This window comes from Dromiciops gliroides, chromosome 3 (genome assembly GCF_019393635.1).
Source record: "Dromiciops gliroides isolate mDroGli1 chromosome 3, mDroGli1.pri, whole genome shotgun sequence".
Lineage (NCBI taxonomy): Eukaryota > Metazoa > Chordata > Mammalia > Microbiotheria > Microbiotheriidae > Dromiciops > Dromiciops gliroides.
Genome location: NC_057863.1, coordinates 591,671,592 through 591,695,413, shown reverse-complemented (window position 1 = coordinate 591,695,413; position 23,822 = coordinate 591,671,592). Strand labels below are relative to the sequence as shown.

Here is a 23,822-nt window from a genome sequence, read left to right as displayed (position 1 = left end):
TTGCGTTTCCAAGACCACATCACTGTTGTTCTGAAATCACTCATGGGGCCTGGAGAAAACACACAAAGAGACACTGTATCTTGACTAGTTAAAGTCGTATTTAAGTGATGGAAACCTTTGAGATTTTCAGGGATACTTCCAATAACCCTCTGGGTACTGCCCATCACAGTACTTAGCTGGCAGATGCAGAGGAAGCAGGGCTGTCTAATCACTGTTTTGTTCGGTCAGACGCACAAGAGGCCTGCAAAGTAGACTTTCAAGAACTACCTCGTGGAGCCCAAACTTGAGATGCAGCAGCGGGAGGTGTTGGATGGCCAGTCCAGAATTTGGAATTCAGTTTTCAGTGAGTAGAGTGCGGCGGATCCTCAGAGCCCCTGCAGATTCTTGTAGAACTGTCTGGTGCTGGGGAGGCCCAATGCCTTTTCTGATGCCTGAGCGTGGTGAACAAGTAGTACCTGCCTTAATGGAAGCAGCGGTTCCTGCAGCAGATGGCCCTTTTTCAAGCAAATCTCCCTACCCGAATAGTAGTGAGCAGGATTCTGAGTGTCTCCTGCTGGCAGGAAGGCCCACTTCACTAGTGAGGTTTCTTCTCCTTTAGGGTCAGGAGCCTGTAGAGCCTGCTATGTTAAAGACCTCTTTGCCATGCAGCATGGGAGAACTGGTTTGAACAGCTTCCTCCAAAGACTAAACCCATCTGGCCCCAAATAGAAATAAGAGAGTTAGCTTTTTTTTCCCTCTTAGCTTCAATTTTCATTTACCAGGCAGTAAATAAAATAACCTTTAACAGATATGGTGCTACAAAAAACAAACCAAACCAAAAGATAACCAGGAAACCTGATTTGGATTTATTTTACTTTGACTTGAAAGTTTACCCTCCTGAGCAAGAGCAGTAGCCATCCGTGGTCAGTCCTCACTGATTGGTTTACCAGTTGTACTAAATCAAGGTTCCTTCCTGGGGTTTGATCAGCTTTGAATAATCAGGCATGGCTATTCAGGGGATAGATCCTCTTCCTGCAGTCTAAGAGCAAGCCCAACAACAGACACTTACTGAAGTAGGTTGCTTTGGCGTCTGTAAGTGGCCTCCTTGTGCTAGACATCCGTGACTTAGCTTTCTTTCTGGCAAATGCCTAGACAGATCCATTAATGTTAATAATCTTACTGACTTCTCCTGAAGAGGAACAACTGCTGCTGGCAGCTTGAGACAGCAGAGGCTGTAGTGGTTGATGGGCTAACTCAGAGCAAAGGATGAAAACAGTTGGGTGGGGAAGAACAGACCCCAGACAGGTGACCCTTTGGAGGAGAGTGGAAAAGGTAGCAAGTATTGGGAGAAGCACTGATGAAAGGATAAGAACTATGGAAAACTAAAGTTCAAGGGAGAAGGAGCTGCTTCCCTTGGATAGAGGAGGGAAGGTGCAACAGTGGCCACTTCAACCCCTGAGCTGGACAACCCTTGCTCAGGGGTCTACATGAAGCAATGCCAAGTGGGCTTTTAGCTAATTCCAAAACTGGCAAGCCAAGTATGGAAGATACCCGGGAGGCATGAATTCCCATTGTCCAACCTTGGGCATTATTACTACCAAATCTTGAGGTGTTTTCAGGGCATTTAGACAGAGGTGTGAATGTTGCATGGTGCTTTTTCTGGAGGCCACGGGCTTGGGCTGGTTCACTCACTAAACTGTAGCTTTTTATTACAGGGGACTGTTTATATAGGGATAGTTCTCACTGGGGCCCATGTAGAAATCTTCACTTCTTTGGTGCAATGATGCCTTCCAGCTGGGCCTGTAAAGCAAAAAGGGAAGCAGTTAATATTTCAGGTGGAGCCTTTCTCCCAGAGTTAAGCACCTGAGGTAAAAAAACATCCCTGAGAAGAGGTAGTTGCAATAGTTCAGAGAGACAGGCCCAAAGTTTTTCGGGCTTGGTTGTTTTTTTTTTCATTCCTAATGCCATATTTTCTAAATTTGTTTCTGGCTTGGCAGCGTGGCCTGACTGCATTAGGAGAAACCAGAGCTGCCCTGGATTCCATACGATGGCCAGGCTCAGGCTATAATGTAAAGCATTGAAGAGGAAATTTAATAAAAGTTGTTGAAACCGTGGTTTGGGGCCTCCCATTTCAAGCCTGACTATGTCTGCTAAATTAAACATTTAGCCCTCCGGTTTGGGAACTCGGGAGCTGTGTGCCAGGTGGGACACGGGGAGGTGGAATACCACATTTTCCATCACTGAGACAACTTGATGCCCAATTAAAGAAAACTGCTACTAGTGTATAGGCTGCCTCCATTTTGTAAGTCAAGCTGACTGCCTGAGAGATGCTTGTTCTGTAAGTACATCTATCTGCCGTGGGGGAGGCAGGCGGGCAGACAGTGCCTTTGAAGCAGGCCAGCTTTAAGCTCATAGAAATAATTCGTGTCTAAAGAATCCTTCATCCTGCTGGGGATTAGGTGGTTGCCAGGATGTGTTAGAAAGATGCCAAGGTAGCTTCCTTTGCTTTTGTTATTGCAAACACCCTGGCAGATTAAGGGATACCAAAAGTATCTGGGAAAGATGAGAATGAATGGGTTTACTCTCAAGACTACTTATTTGGCTGTGAAGATTTCTGGATTAATTTTTTTCTTCTTAAAAAGAATCATGTTAAAATAGCAAATCAATTTTCAGCAACAAAGACTGATGTCCCTCCATTAGCAGAAAGCATCACCTTTGTTTTCAGATTCTGAGTATGTTTGGTGTGTGGAAGCCTGTGTCCCTGCCATCCCCAGAGCTACAAGCTCCCACTAGGTCTTCCATTGAGAAGAGAGGAGAGGTAGTGGGAAGGTCCTTCTTCCTAGAGTGCCCTTGTCAGACAAAGCCCAGAAAGCCCTCACTCTAGAAGATAATGCAGCATTCTCCCAAGAGAGGTATCAGTGGTGGGCAGGGGAGGAGAAGTAGCAGCAATGGCTGTCCCATACTCTCACTAGATGACATCTCATCTGGCTGTGCTCCAATGTAAGCAGATAAAGGGACTACAAGGAAAGAAGCAGGGAAATAAACAAATGGCCGGTTCTTCTGACAGCATACCAGGTGGAGACTTAAGAGTTACAAAGGTTTGTCCTTGACCCTTTCCTCGCTAGGGTTTTCCCTGGCCCAAAGGGACCTGTCTCAGACATCTGTGTGCAGTTGAGGCCTGTCCCTTCCGAATGGGAGTCTATAACATCAGGATGAGAAAGTACAGTGACTTGCCAGGGAGGACTTCTGAGCTGTTATTCTGGGGGAATGCTGCCAAAACCAGAGGCTCAAAGATGTAAGTTGGGTTGGAATGGAAACCTTGCTTTCTCCAACATGACTCAGGGAACAGATTTCTCCTGAGGAGGGAGCTATCTGAACCCTGAGAAGTAGGAGGAGGGAGCCACACCAAGCTAGAAGGGACAATGTTAGGCTATGATTGAGAATGCACACCCAGTCCCCAAAGTGACTAGCCTTAGCCATCCTCACCTTCAGCTGCTGATTGGTCCGCTTCAGGAACTGAATCTCTTCATTGTGTTTCTTCTCTTCAACCTGCCTCCTCTCAATCTCCCGCTTCTCAGTGGCCTCACACTTAGCCTTCTGCTCATTCACTTGCCTCTCCAAATCTTTCTTCTCTGTTTCCAAATCTGCAATCTGAGCAAAGAGGACACATGATTTCCTGATGGGGAGGGAGCTAGGACAGGGTTGTACATGTATTAGAGAGAGACACACAGAGAGAAAGGCCAGAGACATCAAGACACAGACAGAGACAGACAGACAGACAGATTGAGAGGACGTGTGTATAATGGGTTGAGTTAAATCTAAGTTTATGAAACCAAGGAGAAAATCCCTTATTTCCAGAATCTTTACTGCCACCCAGTGGAATTCCAAATTGTTGACACTGAAAGCCTAGCAAAGCAACCAAAAGCAAACCCCACTGTATGTTTAGATGGCGATTGTGATTTAAAACCAAGTGTGACCTGTTGAAATGCCAATGATTAGATTTCTATTAGAGAGGATTATCTGGTATAAATGATGTGCTTCCTGGGAACAAGAGAAGTGTCCCAAGGGGACTTCAGCAGTCTGGAATGGAGGGGGATTTCTACTACCTAGACCTAAGTTGACCAGAGGGGCACAGGAGATGGAGGGGACAAACATCTGTAGGCTTGGCCATGTGGAGCAGAGAGTACATGCCAGTCCCCCCATGCCACTCACTTTCCTCTCCATGTCAGACTTCCCTTGCTCAGCTTGGAGTGCCTTCCTCATGCCAAAGGCCACACTGCTTTCATACAGGGTCTGATAGGCTGCAATGGTCATGCGGATCTCATCCCGGACACGAAGCAGCAGCAGGCCCCGCTCCGCACAATTGATGGTCACTTCTCTGATCAGCTCATCTTCCAAGACATGGAAATACACACACACACACACACACACACACACACACACACACACACACACACACGTCAATGAAGACAGCAGGCTGGAAAAGACAACTTGGGTATTTCCAACCATATTTTCTCCCTGAGGAGAATGCTGAGAAGGGCAATGGTCTCTCGACTGCTTTTGACTCAAACTGAGGATGTTGTCCAAGGTCAAAAAAACAATTCAGGGAAAACCGGGGTGGCACTGTCTCCCTCATGGGACAGAGGGGAAGGAATGTGATGACTCACAGAGTCCATTCCCACCAGACCAAGCACTTCTCTGAATGCCAAAACCAAGGTTTGTGGAGTACCAGGCAGTCAACCTAGGACAATGCCCTGACAGGAGGCCCGAGTTCACCAATCTGGGCAATTGAGGAATTTCAAGACATATTAAGGATATAAGCCCCAGGACTCAGTATAATTGTTATTCCCATATATATATATACCTTCCAGTTTTCAAGGCGCTTTTCTCACAAAGATAAAGGGAAATGGAGAGCCTCCCAGAGAAACTAAGTGACCTGCCTTCAGTTACATAGCAGTGTGACCCAGGAAGTGGCTGGGCTAGGACTTGAGCCTACGTCTTCTGCCTCCAAGTCCAAAGCTGATGACTTTGGGGCTGCCTGGGGCACTTTGTGTCCTCACACCCCTCCCTAATCAGTAGCAGAGAAGCAGATGCCAGAGAGCCAACAAATGTTACAGCTGAAAGGGCCCCAGGAGAGCAGCTCACAGAATTCCACCTCCAGTCTCCCCAACAAGCTGCCTCCAGCCTTTGCCTGAAGCCCTCCGGTGAGGAGAGCACACTGCAAACAGAGGCCACCCATTCCACTTTGGAAACTGTCAACATTTCTCTGGGGCTTACTGTGGGGCTTGTTCATTTGTTGCTTTGTGTCGGAATGCTCAGTTTCTTGATCCTCTCCTTTTCTGTTCTGTTACTATATGTTTTCAAAGGAAATTTTTCCTCTGAGAACCATGTGAACTCTATGTCCCCTCAATTTTGAATTTTAGTGTCTTTCTCTTTTACACGGTGGTTGGTAAATTTTATGATTTACTCTTTGATCCTCTCATTCTATGTTTAGATCTCTTTAATTGTGAGGAAGCTTTTCCTTACATTGAGCCTAAATCTTCCTCTTTCTCTCCTCTCCACTTAACTGTTCCTGGCTCTGTCCTCTGAGGTGAAGCAGAAAAGGTCTGATCCAGCTTCCAAATGGCAAATGCCAATTCCTATCGTGAATATCATATCCACTCCAAGTCTTCTCCTGGCTAAATGTTCCTAGTTTCTTCCATTGATCATTGTAAGGCCTTGAAACTAGTGAAATAGGGGGCAGCTAGGTGCCACAGCAGATAAAGCACAGGCCCTGGATTCAGGAGTACCTGAGTTCAAATGCGACCTCAGACACTTGACACTTTACTAGCTGTGTGACCCTGAGCAAGTCACTTAACCCCCATTACCTCTGGGAAAAAAAAAGAAAATAGTGAAATAAAACCCCCCTCATGTAACAGATGAGAAAACAGAGGCTCATCTCAGCAAAAGGAAATAACTTGCTCAGGTCATACAAAGAGTCAATGACAAAGCTGGGATCTGAACCCATACTCCTGACTCCCAGGCCAGTGCTCCTTCCACCACAATTCATCATATATTACCCATCTATAACTATCAAGCAGATGCTGTGCAAAAAGAATCCAATTCCATGGTGTTAGAAAGTCATCCAGTCATCCTGTATAAAACTGGGAAGGCATCCTGTATGACCCTGGGTGGGGATGCTGGGTATCCCAGTTCTTCTGGGATTCTGAGGATGGAACTAATAATCAGGACTGAACAGCAAGCACCCATCCAGACACAAAGCAGCTAGAAAGAGGACAAGAAGTTCAGTTTTTGAAGGAGGCCTCTTGTTGTAGCCTTTTGGCACCAGTCAGTTTATCAACTAGTAAGCAAATTAATCTCTGAAATAAGTTTCTGGACTGTGGTCTGAATGTGGTTGGACTGTATATTTTCAAATCACCAAAGAGTTCTCTTTCCCCATTCCAGGCAGCTTCTAAAGGCAAGCCATGACTCCAGTTGTAATGAGGATGCTGAGTGGTGAGCTGCAGGGAGGCCACAAGTAAGAGGGGTTAGTTATTTCATGAAAGCCTTGGTCTCAATTCGAGGGAAATGGCCACCTGAAGCTGCCCAGTAAGAGCACACCATGGGGAGGAGAGCCCCAGGGCTTCCAGGGGCCAAACATCTGAACACCAGTATTAAGTGGGGTTCCTATAAGGAGATTTATGTTCATCACATAAACAAAAAGTAACACCCTGGACATGGAGTTGGGAGATTCTACTAGTAGAGCTGGAGGTGACCTGGGCCTATCACTGTAAAAAAACACTATTTGTTCCACCTACAGAGTATGGGTATTTTTTATCAAACAAATGGAAGGAGTTGTTAAGGCACAAAATCAGTGACTGTTTATCCACAGATTTTTTAAAAAAAGCAATTTCGTGTAACAAAAATACTTATAAAGGTAAAGAAATAGACTGGGGGCAGCTAGGTGGCACAGTGGATAAAGCATCGGCCCTGGATTCAGGAGGACCTGAGTTCAAATCTGACCTCAGGCACTTAACACTTACTAGCTGTGTGACCTGGGCAAGTCACTTAACTCCAATTGCCTCACACCGCCCCCCCCCCAAAAAAAGGAAAGAAATAGAGTGGCAGAAAATATTTTCGGTGCCTATATCAGAAAAATGATTGGTATTTTGAATATATAAGAACCCAGGATTTGTCTATAAGTTTAATAACGCTTCTTGGTGGTCTTGCACCTCTTATCATTCACCCAGCTTCCAGCTCTCTGCCTTTTCCCTGGATGCCCCCTCCTCTCTCCTGCCTCCTGCCCCCGCCTAGAACATTCCCCCCCCACATACACACCTTCTTCCACCTCTACTTTCTGGTTTCCTTGGCTTCTTTCAAAACACAGCCCTCATTCTACTTTCTGCAAGAAGCTTTTCCCAGTCTTTACCATGCCCCCAGCCCACTGCTGGTGCCAGTGCCTGCCCTCAGAGATTCTTACTCATTTACATTATGTAGAGTTGTCTCCTCCATGAAAACATGAGCTCTTTGAAGACAGACTGTTTTTGCCTTTCTCCATGTGCCCATCTGTGCTCAGGGCCTAGCCTACATGGGGAGCTCTTTATGAATGCTTGCTGACTGACTGACAACCCCTCTGGGTTTCACTGTCGCCAACTGGAAGGGCCACAGTCCTCCCGCTAGATGACATCTTCATGGTCAGTGAGGCCAAACGGGGAAAGCCTTTGAACATTGCAGAGAATGAAGCCCAGCAAGTGCCAGGTGGCCATGACCGTGAGCCAAGCACCCCCTCCCGGCTCCTGAGTCCACCCTGTTCCCCATGGGCTCCCTCGATGCCCCCAGGAGCACTTACCGAAGCACTGGGAGTACAGCTCCCTGCGCACAGGGCAGATCCCAGTCTCTCGGGCCTGGCGCTGCTGCAGCTTCAAATCCAGCTGCTCCTGGAGATGCACCACGTCCATCCTGGTGCTGGGGGTGCTGGACACCTGCTGGATCCATAGCTGAGTATCTTCCACCCATTCTCTGTGACACAAATGCACAATGCAGGGGCAAAGTCAGGGGCAGGGGTGGCAGGCACGCAGTCACCGCAGCAGGCAGGGCCCAGGACTGCAGCAATCACAGAATCACAGACTAAGCACTGAAGAACATCAAAGCCGGCAGGAACCTCCGAGACTATCTACTCCAACCCTCTCCCCTCAAAGCTGAGGAGGAGTCAGACATCGAGGTGACTGAGCTCAGAAGGCCAGGGAGTCAGCTAATAAGCACTTATCAAGCACCTTCCATGTGTCAGGCACCTTGCCTTGCTAGAACTAGGCATCCAGAGAAAGGCGAAAGATGGTCCCTGCTTTCAAGGAGCTCATGGTATGATGGGAGAGACAACGTGCAAATAACTATGCAAAAATAAAACAGATGAAGGAAAAAGTAGAGCTAATCAACAGAGGGTAACTTGGAAAGGCTTCTTGTAAGGTAGAATTTTAGCTGGTGCTTGAAGGAAACCAGAGCGGCCAGGAGACAGGGCTGAGGAGGGAGAGATTCCCAGGCCTAGGAGACAGCCATGTGTGAGAAATAGCCAGGAGGACAGTGTCACTGATCATGGAGTCTGTGAAAGGCAGGAAGGTGAGAGAAGACAGTAAAGAGGCTGGGAGGGAAGGTGGAGAAAGTAATGACAAGCTTTGAATGCTGTTTAGAGGATTGTATTTTATACTGGAAGTGATAGGGAGCCACTGAAGTTTATTGAATGGGTGTGTGTGTGTGTGTGTGTGTGAGAGAGAGAGAGAGAGAGAGAGAGAGAGAGAGAGAGAGAGAGAGAGAGAGAGAGAGAGAGAGAGAGAGAGAGAGAGAGATTATCACACTTGTGCTTTTAGGAAGATCAATTTGACAGCTAAGTAGAAGATGCCCTGCAGTGGGGAGAGACGTGAGGCAGGCAGACCCACTTACCAGAAGGCTATTACAGTAATCCAGGCGTGAAGTGAGGAGGGCTTGTGCCAGGGCAGTGTCAGGGTCAGAGGGGAGAAGGGGATGTATACAAGAGATATTGTTAAAGAATCTCAGGCCCCATCACTGGGGGTTCCTGAGCAGTTTCATCTTCCACCCCTCCAACTAACTGCCCCTTTCTGGTAGCAACCAGGCTGAACCCAAGTCACAGCATAAAGGGGCAAAGTTTATTTGGGACCCTTTTCATGCTTCTTTCTTCCTTTCCTTTCCTCCTTCTATCCCTTTGGGTGTTCAGATGCCACATCCATTGGGGCCACAGACAAGTCTAATTTTTTCCACTCTCACTCCTTGGTTGTTGAATGTCACTAAAGAAAGTCATAAAACGGAGCTAATTTCACTCATTATAAATTCGTTGCCTATAACCTCTACTGGCCCTGATTGTTTCTTGACAGTCATTCTATTCTACTATCAGGATGTATGGGGTGTGCAGGGAGGACTAGCACCTCTGGTGTGAGGGCTTGCTGAGCCCTTTTTAGGGCTGCTCATCCACCTTTGGTTTTTATCTGTCACCCAGCTCTCACCTGTGGCTCCAAGAAGCTGGAGCATGCTCAGCTGCCAGACCCTGGTAAACTGTCTTGGCAGACAGGCTAAACCAGGTTGAAGGTAACAGGCCTCAAACCTGTCAGTGAGATCGGGGGTCTCTGCCCCAAGCAAGCGAAGACTTCCCCTGGCAGAATGGGAAGATGAGAACAATCAGTTCCAAAGACCATGAGGGCAGCTGAAGCAGGTGCTGTGGAGCCACTAGAGCTTCGTCAGACACTGAAGACTCCAAGATCATCCGCTGCATCCCAGCCATCACCAGTCGTTGAGATTTTTGTCTCGCCACTGGATGTCAATGACTCTGGAAGAGAGAGTGAGGCTGACAACTTTGTGCAACTCTGCCTCACTGAAATCCAATTCATGTACAAGTCAAGACATCACTCTGTAATGTCACTGGTCCTCTTTGAAAACAAGGGACAAACAACAACAACTCTACTATCATCTACCTTTAAATTTCATTCCTTATAGCAAATTTTCCTTCCTTTTTTCCTTAAGGTTTCTTTCTTTTAAAAAATGTTTTGCCAATGCTCTTTTCCCACTCTTCTTTCCCAATGATTCCCCTCCCCACAAATAAACCTTCTCTTGTAATAAAGAAATCTAGATAAGCAAAATGAATGTTATACAGAGGATTTTACTCTTCTTACTCAAATCAATACATTGACCATGTCTGATAATATATGCCTCAATCAGCCCTGTAGTCCATTGCTTCTCCAGTAAGAGAGAAGCATCACAGTCTACTTTTCCCAATCTTCTCTCCTCCAACCCCCAATTATAGCCATGCAGTACCACTGACCACCACCACCCGACAACACATAATCTAGCCTTTTATTGAGAAGAGCAGAGGAGATACAATATAAGTTTCTTCAGGCCCTCTCCTCTTCACTATTGCCCTCTTTCTCCCATTTCTTTCTCAACACGAAAGCAGAGAAATATCAAAATATAGTAAGATACCTCAACAGGCACCTTTGAGCCCAATCCCTTCGATCTCTTCCAGAATTGCTCCAAAAGCAATCCCCTTACTAACCACACCCCATCCCCATGCATCTTTAATCTCTCTCTATCCATTGGATCCTTTTCATCTGCTCAGCCTTCCCCACTCCTGAAAAAGCCTTCTTTTGACCCTTCTAGTTCATCTAGCTACTGTCCCATCTTACCTATCCACTTTTTCCTCAATCCCCTGCAGTTCCACTTTGCCTCATCACTCTATCAAAATGGTTCTCTCCAAGATCACCAAGTACCTCCTAATCACCAAAAACCAATGATCTGTTGTTGAGGCGGCTAAGTGGCTCAGTGGATAGAATGGGGTCAAGAAGACCTGAGTTCAAATCCAGCCTCAGACACTTTTACTAGTAACCCTGGGCAAGTCACTGGGTAATCCTGGACAAGCCTCTTAAGTTGCTTTACTCCACTGGAGAAGGAACTGGCAAACCATTTAAGTATCTTTGCCAAGAAAACCCCATGAACAGAATTGTGTGCTCTGGTTCATGGGGTCACGAAGACTTGGACATGGCTCAGCAACTTTCTGTAGCTTTTAATGGTGTCAAAAATTTGCCCCAACTTCTATCCCTGTGCTACTCAACACTGTCATTTCTGGGTTTCAGAAACACCACAATCTTTTGTGGTGATTTTTAAAAAATTACCAAAGAATTCTCTTCTCACTCCAAGCAACTTCTAACTAGACATGGTGACTCCAAATGTAATCAGAATGTTCACTGGTGAGCCAGGAAGAGTTAAGAATCAAGACTATTTTGCAAAAGTAAATTGACTCTCCTGATTCTCTAGCTGCTTCTCCTCTCACTTGGTCCTCTTCTGTGATCCCAAGGGTCAGTCTTTGGCCCTCTCTGTGTTTTTTCCTTTGACCATGTCATTCACTCTCTCGATATCACTTCCCATATCTAGGAAGAAGATGCCTAAGTCTATTATTTCAGCTCTGATCTTTCTTCTAAATCCTAGCTGTGCATTTAAACTCATGGATGGTCCACCAACATGTACAACTGAACATGTCCAAGGCCAAACTGTTTATCTTCCATGCCAAACCAGTTCCTTCTGTGGTACCACCATTCACTTGGGCTCCCATATTCATAATGTTAAGTTTCTCATTCAATCTTTCCTCTCCTTCATCTTCACATCCAATCAGTTCCAAATCTGGTGGATTCTACTTTTGCCACATCTCCCATCCTTCTCTTCCATTCTATTCCTACTACTACCACCTCATATAGGCAGTCATTGCCACCCACTGAGACTATTGCAATACCTTTCTAAAAAGTATTCCTGCCAATTCATTCTTCATATAATTTTAAGAGTAATCTTGCTAAAGCATAGATCATACCACTCCCTGCTTAAGTCCCTTTAGTGGATCCCTATTGCCTGCCCAGTAAAGTCCGGACTCCTCTGCCTGACATTTAAGGACCTCTGGTGTTATCCATCTTTCCTTCCCGGCCTTATCTCATACTCTCAGTGCTACCATGAACAGCTGAACACTCTATGTTCTAGCAACAATCACCATGCTCTCACACCAAGATGCCTTTGCTCACACCATCTCCTGTGCTGAGCTTCCTCTAGGAAGCTCTCCCTAATCACAACCCCCAATCAATTATTATATTCTCCCTTCAATCTTACATTGAACTTTGTGTAAATATAATTTGTTGTCGTTGTTGTTGTTGTTTGTCCTTTGTCATAGAAAAGGACTGTCTTGACTTACAAGCAAATAGGATTTAAGTGAGGCAGAGCCATGCAGTCATCAGCTTCATTCCCTCCTCCAGAGTCATCTGAGTCTAGTGGTGAGACATAGGTCAGGATGACTGGAAATGACTCCAGGTGTAGTGGGAGACCTTAGTCTTTTTAAGCTAAGGTCTTTCCCAGGTCTCAGTTTGTCTAAGGCAACACCTATTCAGTGATTTAAGGCTAGGTAAGTAAAGAGACAAAAGATGGTCTAGTTTGCCTTCTTTTGTTAAAAAAGCAAACTGGGAGGGAAAGACCTTCAGAGTTTCTGGCCAGAATAGAAACAACTGCTATTTATATTCACTCTGAGGCATCAAAACCCGAACAATGACCAAGTGAGGCTTGGACTTGGACCTATTATTGGCCAATCAGTGAGTGCCATAGTGATTTAAATTTAAGGCAAGGTCAAATATCCCTATTTGAATTCCAATGGGCTTTATCAAAGCCTGGTTTTCCAGATTTCCAGAATAAATCATTTCTGTTAAACAAAAATTAAGTCTCTACTATGCTATGCTAATCCACTTTTGATGTGATATTGCATATTATAGTTATTTGCATATGTTGGCCATATCCCTGTTCCTAAACTGTGAGCTCCATGAAAGCAGGGACTGTTCTCATCTAGATATTAAAGCTTCTCTAGAGCCTAACACTCTTTTCTGCTCACAGTAGTGTGATAAAATAATGGGATTTGGCAGACACCCAGGGCCCCCCCACCTGAAGATTGATTTGGAATTGATTGAATTGGGTGAGACTGAGAGACTGACTAAGAACCTACTTTAGGATGATTAGATCAAGACCACACCTGGCTGGCCCTGAGTGGGGTGTTGTTCTCAGAGGCTGTGGACTACCATCAACATGAGACCACCCTCAACCAATCAGCTTGAAGGACCTCCCCTTCCAGGGAGAGAGAGAGGAAGTAGGAAGGTGAGGCTGGCTCCCTGTATCAGCCCTTTTTGTGCCAGGACTTTGGGTTGGTGGCAGACAGAAAAAAAGGGAGAAAAGTAGATAGACTTTTCTGGTGTTACGGGACTACATGTGTTGTCTTTACTCTTTAATAAATACTTAAAAGCCTAAACTCCTGCTGAATTTATCAGTAAATCTTAGCTAGTTTCCCCCCAAAACTGGGGAGGGGAAGGTAAGGACACACATTAGATTTGTTTGTTTTGTTTTGTTTTGATGGGCAATGAAGGTTAAGTGACTTGCCCAGGGTCACACAGCTAGTAAGTGTCAAGTGTCTGAGGCTGGATTTGAACTCAGGTCCCCCTGAATCCAGGGCCTTGTGCTTTATCTACTGCACCACCTAGCTGCCCCCAACATATTAGATTTTTTTTTATTTTAGTGGGACAATGGGGGTTAAGTGACTTGCCCAGGGTCACATAGCTAGTAAGTGTCAAGTGTCTGAGGCTGGATTTGAACTCAGGTACTCCTGAATCCAGGGCCAGTGCTTTATCCACTGTGCCACCTAGCCACCCCCCACACATTAGATTTTAAACATCACAGTTGGCACTTGATAACTGTTTATAGGGCTATAGTCAATGCAGAAATGAGTCAGGCATGGCCACTGCCCTCAGGAACTCACAGTTCCTCAAAGGAGAAGAGTAAAAAAGTAAATAATTTATAGTCCAAGGCAATGATCAGTGCTGACCAAGCTATAGCTGAAAGAGGCCTAAATTACCAGGGGCTAGGCCTAATTAGGATAGGCTTCTTAGGGGAGGTGGGACTTGAGAAGGGAAGGAATAAGGATGAATAGAAAGTACAGTCAAATAAGACAGGAGAGGACACTCCAGACAGGTAGAAGTGGTCTAAGCAAAGATGTGGAAGATAGAAGACACCAGGGGTATGCAAGGCACTTAACTGGCTGGTCAACCTTTCGCTAGTTATTAGCCATTATCCACATCTGAATCAACCACATTGTGAATTATCCACAGATAATTTTTATCCCTAGGATTCCACTTCACTACTTGCACACCCAAAACCTAGCATCCTCTGAGGCTATCGACTCATGCTGTGCTTCTCATGCCTTCAAGAAATGCACATTAACACTGGATAATGTCACAGAGAAAGTTTCAGTACAAAAATATATATATATATAACAGCTCTTTTTGTGGTGGCAAAGAATTGGAAATTGAGGGGATTTCCATCAATTGGGGAATGGCTGAATAAGTTGTAGTCTATGAATGTAATGGAATACTACTGTGCTCTAAGAAATGATGAGCAGGTAGATTTCAGAAAAAATCTGGGAAGACTTACATGAACTGATACAAAGTAAAGTGAGTAAAACCAGGAGAACATTGTACACAGTAACAACAATGTGCAATAATCAGCTATGGGTAACAGCTCTTTTCAGCAATACAATGATCCACGACAATTCCAAAGGACTCATGATAGAAAACACTATCCATATCCAGAGAAAAAATGGATATAGTCTGAATGCAGGCCAAAGCATTCTAATTTTGCTTTATTTTTTCTTGTTTTTTTTTGTCCTCTATTTCTTCTCTCACAACATGACTAATATAGAAATATGTTTTACATGATTGAACATATATAACATCAAATTGCTTACTGTTTTAGGGAGGGGAGAAGGGAAGGAAGGAGGAAAAATTTGGAATGTTAATTTTTAAAAAGCAAACATTAAAAATTGTCTTTACATGTAATTGGAAAAAAATAAAATGCTATTTTTCAAGTAATATGATTTATCAGTAGAACTGATATTGAAGAAGATACATTACCATCTGTTTGGCTGATGGACCCTAAGGACCTGGAGGCTTTCCATTTGATTTATTGATAAAACCTACGTGTATTATCCCTCATTAGAATGTGAACTCCTTGAGAGCAGAAACTGGTCCCACTTTTCTATTTATATATACACTTACACAGGTCATATGTGCTTAATAAATTCTATCTTACTGGGTAAAAAAGTCTCTACAACAGATCTTCAAGTCCCAAAAGAAAAGAAAAAATATAACAAGCAGAATCAGAGGCTTTTGGGATATTCTGTAATGGGTTTCAACCAAGGGTCACAGAATGTTATGGCTAGTCCATACCCTCATTTTATTTTACACATAAGAATACCTCACATTTTTATTGGTCTCATTAGTTTCAGTGCTTAGGAAGTTTATTATCTTCATCTTACAGTTACGGATAATGAGGCTCAGAGAGGTCAGTGGATATACCCAAAGTCACACATCAGAACAAGGAGTTAACCCAAGGTTTCTGATTCTAAGTTCAGTGATCCTTCCCCTAAACATACTGTCTCTCCATCTTCCTTTACACTACTCTGATTCCCTCCTTCAGTCCCAGGCTTTTGTCTATTTCTATCTGCTCAGTCCATCCTCCCTCCTATGATGTTGAAAATCTAAATGTGTGGTTGCCTTAAATTAGAAGCTTTAGCACCAGTCTTTGGGCATTAAGCATTTATTAAAGCATACTAGGTATTAGTAAAAAGTGGAGTTCAGAAAGTTAAGAAAAGGCCTATCTAGCCTACAGTACCAGTCTGGTCTGGTTCTTCCTCAAGCTCTCCACCATGAGCCTGTTTCAACCTCGAACTGCCCCTCAAACTGAGTGTGGAAGCTTTTTATAGGTCTGGAGCAGAGGCTGTCCTTACACACTGCTTCAAGTTGATTGGTTAGCATCATCCAAATGCATTGGTTCACTGGACTTGAAAGTGGTCTCATGTTGAATTCAAAGTCCTCAGATTCTGAGAACAATACCTTCTTAAGGGCTAGCCAGGTGTGGTTACAACCTAATTAACTTGAAGTAGACTAATCAGCAAAGTCAATCACTTTCATTTAATTTAATCAGTTTAGATTAATTTCCAGGTGGAACTTTGAGTATATGCCAAATCCCATTATTTTCTCACACTCCACCATGCTGAAAAAAAGCTTCCATGACTCCTTCTAGTCCACCCCAGCTACTGTTGCATCTTTCATATTCCCTTGATGGCAACACTCCTTGAAAAAGCTGTCTACCTCTCCATCTTCCACCCCAGCCCCCACTGTCTATTTCTAACCAGATGATGGACACCCAGATGGATGCTGATCCCTTCACTCTCCTGCCTCAACCCTAGGGCTAACTAAGTCTTTTCAAACAATCACTGAATGGGACATGGCCACTCAACAGCATCTATGATCAATAAGTCAACAATTACAACCCTTCTAGGGACATGCTACATTCCTGAGCCTTACTATCTATGGTTGGTTGGTTGGTTGCTGCCCATTCTCAAAGAAGACCAGAATAACATCACTATGTTAGAGTCATGTAATAGTATGTCCAACTGTGGCTGATCAGGCCAATATGAGCTCGGAATGCTCTACCACAGGTTGGACACAAATTGTCCATGTGAACATTTGGGGTGGATTCTCTAAATTTGCACATCTCATATTTCTTTTGAGCTACTTCACTTCTGCTTTGCCCATAGAGCACAGCACCTTCTCTACCGGGTGGTCCTGTGCCAATGTCTCTGTAAGGAATTGTGATTTGGAGTTTTAATAACCCCATCTTTGCTTTCATCATGATCAGACTGAAAAGATGCAAGCTTTAAAAGCCTAAGAGAAGATGGGTGTGTACTTTAAGAAATTATAGAACAGGGGGCAGCTAGGTGGTGCAATGGATAAAGCACTGACCCTGGATTCAGGAGGATCTGAGTTCAAATCCAGCCTCAGACACTTGACACTTACTAGCTGTGTGACCCTGGGCAAGTCACTTAATCCTCATTGCCTCACCAAAAAAAAAAAAAAAGAGAGAGAGAGAACCAACAACACAAAGAACATTTATTGAATCAAAGTATCAAACTAAAGTACCTAAACCCTACCTGGGAGTTCCCCCACGCCTCCATGGGCCTGGCCAAATTATAATGGGGACAGCCCAGGGGGTATTTTGAACCAATTGGAGACTCAGCGTGGCTATAGAACCAACCTTCTCGTGAGAGAGGCAGGAAGGGGGAGAAAGTACTCAGGGAGGGACAGAGAGGAAGGTTGAGAGAGAGAGAGAGAGAGAGGAGCTGGTGGTTTTGATGTTCAGACCTAAGCGGGAAAGACTGCAAAGTTGATTCTAACTGGAACTACAGATTCCAGGTGGTGGTGAGTTTGTGTTATTGAAGCGAGGCTGGCCTGTTAAGTCAGCTGAGCTGGAAAAAGTTTAGGGCTTGAGTTAGTTTTTACCAGACCCAAGCTGTTCTGAGTAGCTGAGGAAACAGAGCTTATTCAAGGTACCTGGGGCCTTTTTTCCCTAGAGATTTAGATTCTAACCATCTGAGAAGAGGGTCATATTTTTTCCTTTCTCTATCCCCTTTCTCATTGTTCCTGGCTTTATTAACTCCACTCATGTTGTATTATTGTTCCCATTAATAAAACCTGATTTGTTTGTGGAAAAGAGGCTGTTAATCTCCTATCTTATTAGTCTGGGAGACTTAACTGAAAAAAAAAGGCAGTTTGGATAAGGGGAAACTGGACCTAGAGGTTTCTCATTATTTTCTGAACCCAATATTATGGCGAGCCACCCAATTAACTCTCCCCATACTATATTTGGCCCGACCATCTCCCATGTAATGCAATCAATTCCAAAGTTCTTCAGAGAGACCTTGAGAGTGTCCTTGTATCGCTTCTTCTGACCTTGATGTGAGCACTTGCCTTGTGTGAGTTCTTTGTAAAATAGACTTTTAGACAAGTGTACATATGGCATTCTAACAACATGGCCAGTACACTGTGCTCTCTGAAGTAGAGTTTGAATGCCTGGCAGTTTAGTTCAAGAAAGGACCTCACTGTTTGATATCTTATTCTTCCAGGTGAACTTCAGAATCTTCCCAAGACAATTCTAATGGAAATGATTCAGTTTCCTGTCATGGTGCTGGTAGACTGTCCAGGTTTCACAGGCATATAACAATAAGGTCAGCACAATGGCTCTGTAGACCTTCAGTCTGGTGGGGAGTCCAATATCTCTTCTTTCCCACACTTTCCTTTGGAGCCTCCAAAACACTGAAGCTAGCTTTGGCAATGCATGAGTCAATTTCATTGTCAATATTAACATCCCTGGAAAGTATACTGCCAAGGTAAGTGAACTTATCTACAGTATTCAAAATTTCTCCATTTGATGTAACTAATGTATGGATGGTATGGTGTGAGAAAAATTATCTTGAGGGATACCCAGTGATTCTCTCCTCCTTTCTTAGTCCTGTGATAAAATAATGGGATTTGGCAGACACCCAGGGCCCCCCACCTGAAGACTGATTTGGAATTGATTGAATTGGATGAGACTGAGAGACTGACTGAGAACCTACTTAAGGTTGATTAAATCAAGACCACACCTGGCTGGCTCTGAGTGCGGTGTTGTTCTCAGAGGCTGTAGACTACCATCAACAGGAGACCACCCTCAACCAATCAGCTTGAAGGACCTCCCCTTCTGGAGAGGGAGAGAGGAAGTAGGAAGGTGAGGCTGGCTCCCTGTATCAGCCCTTTTTGTGCCAGGACTTTAGGTTGGTGGCAGACAGAGAAAAAGAGAGAAAAGTAGATAAACTTTTCTGGTGTTACAGGACTACATGTGTTGTCTTTACACTTTAATAAATACTTAAAAGCCTAAACTCCTGCTGAATTTATCAGTAAATCTTAGCTAGTTTCCCAAAAAAACTGGGGGGTAGGGAACAGGTAAGGACACACATTAGATTTTTTTTTTGTCTTTCTGCAGGGCAATGAGGGTTAAGTGACTCACCCAGGGTCACACAGCTAGTAAGTGTCAAGTGCCTGGATTTGAACTCAGGTCCTCCTGAATCCAGGGCCTTGTGCTTTATCCACTGCATCAACTAGCTGCCCCCACACATTAGATTTTAAACATCACAGTCCTTTCTTCCCTACCCCACTCCCCACTCCAGAGTCAGTTCTCCTTGAAAGTAAGATTCATCTGGGTTAAAGAATCTTGAGTGGAGACAGATCTATTTGTCTGGATAGCTGAAGAATTCTGCTGATGTGATCTGACCTGTTCAAACTACATCTAGGTATAAACTACTTCCCCATCTTTTCCACAAGAACAGCATGAGAAAGTGTCAAATGCTTTGCTAAAATCTAGGTGAGGGGGCTGCTAGGTGGCGCAGTGGATAGAACACCGACCCTGGATTCAGGAGGACCTGAGTTCAAATCCAGCCTCAGACACTTGACACTTACTAGCTGTGTGACCCTGGGCAAGTCACTTAACCCTCATTGCCCCACCAAAAAAATAAAATAAAATAAAATAATATGTTATAGAATTATGCCAAGAATCGAAGGCAACAAATAGTGGCTAATTCCAGTCTCTTCCTTTTTTGAAAATCTATCCTATAGAATCTGTCCTGTTTCCCACAGTCTCTATCCTTCCTCTGTACCCATCTATTCAATGAAGTTTAAGTACTTACAGTACAATAAGCAAACTGCTGTACTAGGAACTAAAGATACAAAGGCACCCCAACACCCCTCCAATTTCTTTCCTATTTTGACAGCAGGGTGGACCGTGAAGACCATCCCATGTAATGCCAGAGAGGAGAAGCGGCTTGTCTATGGTTCCTGAGCTAGCTAGTGGAAGAGCCTAGATTACACTTCAGGTCTCATGACCTTTTTTCCACTATACCACTCACATCAACAATAACGAGTATTTATTAAGTGCCTACTGTGTGCCAGACACTGTACTAAGGGCTGGAGAGACAAAACAAAGGCAAAACACAGTTCTCTGCTCTCCAGGAGCTCATAGTTTGATAGGGGAATGACAGGCAAAGAACTAAATACAAACAAGACATGGACAGGATGAACTGGAAATCATTTCAGGGGGAAAGCAATGGTGTTAATGAAGATCAGGAAAGACTTTTTGTAATAGGTAAGATTTTAGCTGGGAGTTGGAGGAAAGTCAGGAGATAGAGATGAGGAGGCATCGAATTCCAGGCATCAGGGACAGCCAGAGAAAATGCACTGAGTCAGGAGATGGAGTGTCTGGAGGGAGGCACTGCAGGAAGATCACTGACAGTAGCCTAGTCATCAAATTGGCCAATTCTCTTACCACCCTGGACTGGAGGTCATTTGGCTCTGGGACTTGAGCCAATCAAGAGCAACTAGATGGCTACTTGTTAGATCCTTACATATTATCTTCAGCTCTGATTCCCTAACAGCCATTTTCCCCTTGTCCCAGGCCAGAGAACATTATCCTTGGCAGAGAAAATGGAAGTAAAGTGAGATTTTATTAGCTCTGCCTTCTCTGTATTCCATCTACCCCCAAGCAGTGGTCTGATTCCTCCTTGGAGCTTCCTTCCCGTGTGACCCTGGGCAATAATAGTAATGATACTCATAACTACCATTTATGTAACATTTTAAGTTGTTTTTGTTATTTTGTTTTGTTTTGTTTTTTCAGTGAGGCATTTGGGGTTAAGTGACTTGCCCAGGGTCACACAGCTAGTAAGTGTTAAGTGTCTGAGGCCAGATTTGAACTCAGGTCCTCCTGACTCCAGGGCAGGTGCTCCATCCACTGCATCACCTAGCCACCCCTATATAACACTTTAAGTTTTGCAAAGCACATATATTATCTCGTTTGATCCTCACAATAACCCTATGAAGTGCTATGGATTTACATTTTACTAATGAGGAAACTGAGATTAAATAACTTGCCCTGGTTCACACCACTAGGGAGCGTCTAGGCAAAATCTGAACTCAGTTCTTTTTGAAAAGAAGTGACCACCTCCCTAGCCTCACTGTCCCTATATGTAAAAATGAAATGGCTGGAGTTGGATGGTTTCGCGGTCCCTTCCAGTTCTTGTATTCTATGATTCCATCAGGGTAAAAGTCATGACAAAAGGCATATGAAGGACCCTGAGCTAGAGACCCTTGGGTGCTAAGACTAATTGATCTTAGACTAGACTCTGGACTCAAGTTCCTTCTTAGTAGTTGGATTAAATAACATTTAATGCCCCTTCCAGGTCTGGCATTCTAGGATACAATGAGTCTATTAGGATGATAGATGGATTATAATTAGAGGACCCTGTGTGAGGAAACTCAGAACCTTAGTTTCCAGAGCTAAGTCACCTTGGAGGGGAGAAAAGATCCTAATATCTTTGGGACTTAGAATTCCTATGCCTCCCTCCCCCACTTCCCCCTGGTGCTTATCTCTTTGTATCACATAGCACTGTCTTTTAGAGTCAAAGGACCTAGGGTTGAATCCAGGCCCTCCAACTCACTACCTGGCTCTGTTTCCTCATCAGTATAGTAAAGGGGGAAGGGGAAGTTGGACCATATGACCTCTAAGTTCCCTCAGCTCTAAATAAATGTTCAATCTGGTGATCCTTTCCCCACCCCTGGGGCAGGCAGGGAGAGACTGTGGGACTCTCTCCAGCATTGCTGACTGGTCTAGCCACAAGGTGCTGATATCAGAACTTCAAGAGTCTATTAGCTCATCAGTGTGCAGTTCACTGCAATCCCTCTACATCTTGGTAGAGTTGCTATGGTCAAAAACCTCATTGCCCTGTAGCCAAACACAGGATAAGCTTTTGCTAACTTGGCCAAGCCAGTCTTTGGACCACAGTTATACAATCCATCCCAGGACTTTCCCCATCTTTTTACCTGGGAGGCAAGATGGAGTTCAGGATCTCTTCAGCCTGCTTGGTGGGGTCTGCAGCAGAAGTAGAAGGGGTAGCCTTACTTTTGGGTGGCTGTGGGACTGGCCCTGTAGACAATGGCTGTTGGGGGCTGACCTTCAGGGGACGGGCCTGGGAAGAAGGTGACAGGGAAACTCAGAGACCTAGCCCTCTGGGCTCTTCTCCTGTATTCTTTCCTTTCCTTCTTCCCACCTATTTCTCCCTCTCTAACCTCCCATTTTCTGCTATCTCTCTTCTCATGATATCCCTCTTCTCCTCATTCCCTCTCCCATGCATCTACCCTCCCCTTTTCCTTCCTTCCTCTTCCTCCTCCTACCATCTTTTCCCTTTTCCTATCTTCACTTCTGTGATCCCTCCTTTTGCCTACTCTCTCTCCTACCCTCCTCTCACTTCCTCCCCACTTCCTTTTCATTCTCTCTCTTCCTTCCTCCCTTCCACATCTTCCCTCCCATATTCTCTTCTTTCCTCTTTGCTCCTCCCTTCTAAAGTTTCTTCCCTCCCTTTGCTTTCTCCTACTTTTTTTCTTCTCGATCCTCTTTCCTTCCCTCCTTCTTGCTATTCCTCCTCCCTCCTCCCAACCATATCTTCCTTCCTCTTTCCTATTCCTCTTCATGCTTCTTCCCTCCTCCTGTTTTCCTCTTCCCACTTTCACCCCCTCCTCAGTACTTCCAGTACTTCTTCCATCCTCCCTCTCCCCTCTTCCCCCTTCCCCTCCTACCACATCCTCTCCCCTCCTACTTACTACTGCTCTTACTACTTCCTCTTCCCTCCCACATTCTCTTCACCTCTCTTTCCTCCCTACAATCCCAATTTCCAGGCCCTGGGTTCTACCTTGGGACTCCGCTTCTCTGTGTTCCGGCTCACTAGCACGGGGGTGTCATACTTAAGCAGAGAGTCAACTGGGGGAATCATGGTGGCTGCTGCAGCAGTGGCTCCGCAGCCTTGTTTACTGTCACCATGGAAACTGAGGCCCCACCCCCACCCCCATCCCTATCACTCGTGCCCGGCTGACTGCCACTAGCGGCGGGGCGGGGCTAGCCGTGGGGCGTGGCGATAGGAGAACTGTGAGATTGGCTGGAGCTCTACCAGCCCCAAGTTCTTTTCTTAGTGCGCTGGTGTGGTGAAAAGAACCCTGAACTAGGCACCCACCCAGGAGCAACCACAATGAACTTCATTTCTGTCACTTAGCTAGCTGGTTGTGTGACTTTAGGCAAGAGACCTCCTGTTTCTGAGGCACAGAGGATGCTTGGGAGAAAAGTGCTTTGTATAACTTAAAGCGCTATAGAAATGAGAGCTATTAATTACCATAGTCTTCTTTTTATCAGGCAGGTGTTCTTAACCCTGGGTCTGTGAACTTGTTTAACATTTTGATAGCTGCATTTCAGTATAATTATTTTTTATAATCCTATGTATTTTATTTCAGGCAGCTGGTGGTACAGGGAATAGAATCCTGGGCCTGGAGTCAGGAAGACCTGACTCATGCCTCACACCCTTACTAGCTGTGAGTGACCTTAGACAAATCATGTAACCTCAGTCAGACTCAGTTTCCTCATCTGTAAAATAGGGATAATAATTACCTCCCAGGGTTGTGGTGAGGATCAAATGAGATATTTGTAAAGTAAATTTGCAAATTTTAAAGTGCCATGTAAATGCTAGTTATTATTTTAAAACATAGGCTCTACTCAAACTGTTAAAGGGGTCCTTGACACATACAAAAAAGGTTAGGAACCTCTGTGAGCATCTTCTGTCCTGCTAGGACAGGGAATGAGCTGCAGCAATGATCTGGGTTTGAAATTTGCCTAAGACACTTGCTGTATGACCCTGGATAAGTCACTTCTTATTCATTCACAAATGAGAAGTTTTTTTTCTTTCCCTATTGTTATTTTGGGGTCTTATTTGTTGGACATGAAATTTCATTTATAAAGAATTCCTGGTAGTTAAAGTCTTTCCAGCAGTTCAAATGAGCAACCTTTCTGTAACTTCTTCAGACTTAGAGAGAACTGCCTGGGGCACT

At 44.6% G+C, this 23,822-nt stretch overlaps 1 protein-coding gene across 1 annotated transcript; it reads right to left on the bottom strand.

Moving 5' to 3' along the window:
• Window positions 1–16: 16 nt before the first annotated feature.
• Window positions 17–22,749, bottom strand: DNALI1 (dynein axonemal light intermediate chain 1). Its single transcript, XM_043996770.1, has 6 exons — window positions 22,640–22,749; window positions 21,774–21,919; window positions 7,808–7,977; window positions 4,192–4,370; window positions 3,466–3,630; window positions 17–1,779 (listed from the first exon to the last, which is right to left on the bottom strand). The coding sequence occupies exons 1-6, from the start codon at window positions 22,718–22,720 to the stop codon at window positions 1,744–1,746; spliced, it is 777 nt and encodes a 258-aa protein (XP_043852705.1). The 5' UTR covers window positions 22,721–22,749; the 3' UTR covers window positions 17–1,743.
• Between the last annotated feature and the right edge of the window lie 1,073 nt (window positions 22,750–23,822).

Excerpts from the sequence above, each read along its gene's own strand:
- DNALI1 (XM_043996770.1), bottom strand. The coding sequence starts at position 22,720 with ATGATTCCCCCAGTTGACTCTCTGCTTAAGTATGACACCCCCGTGCTA. Across the intron at positions 7,978-21,773 it reads AACTCCATCTTGCCTCCCAG|AGAATGGGTGGAAGATACTC; the intron begins GTAAAAAGATGG and ends TTTGTGTCACAG. Across the intron at positions 1,780-3,465 it reads GGACCAATCAGCAGCTGAAG|GCCCAGCTGGAAGGCATCAT; the intron begins GTGAGGATGGCT and ends TTTGCTTTACAG.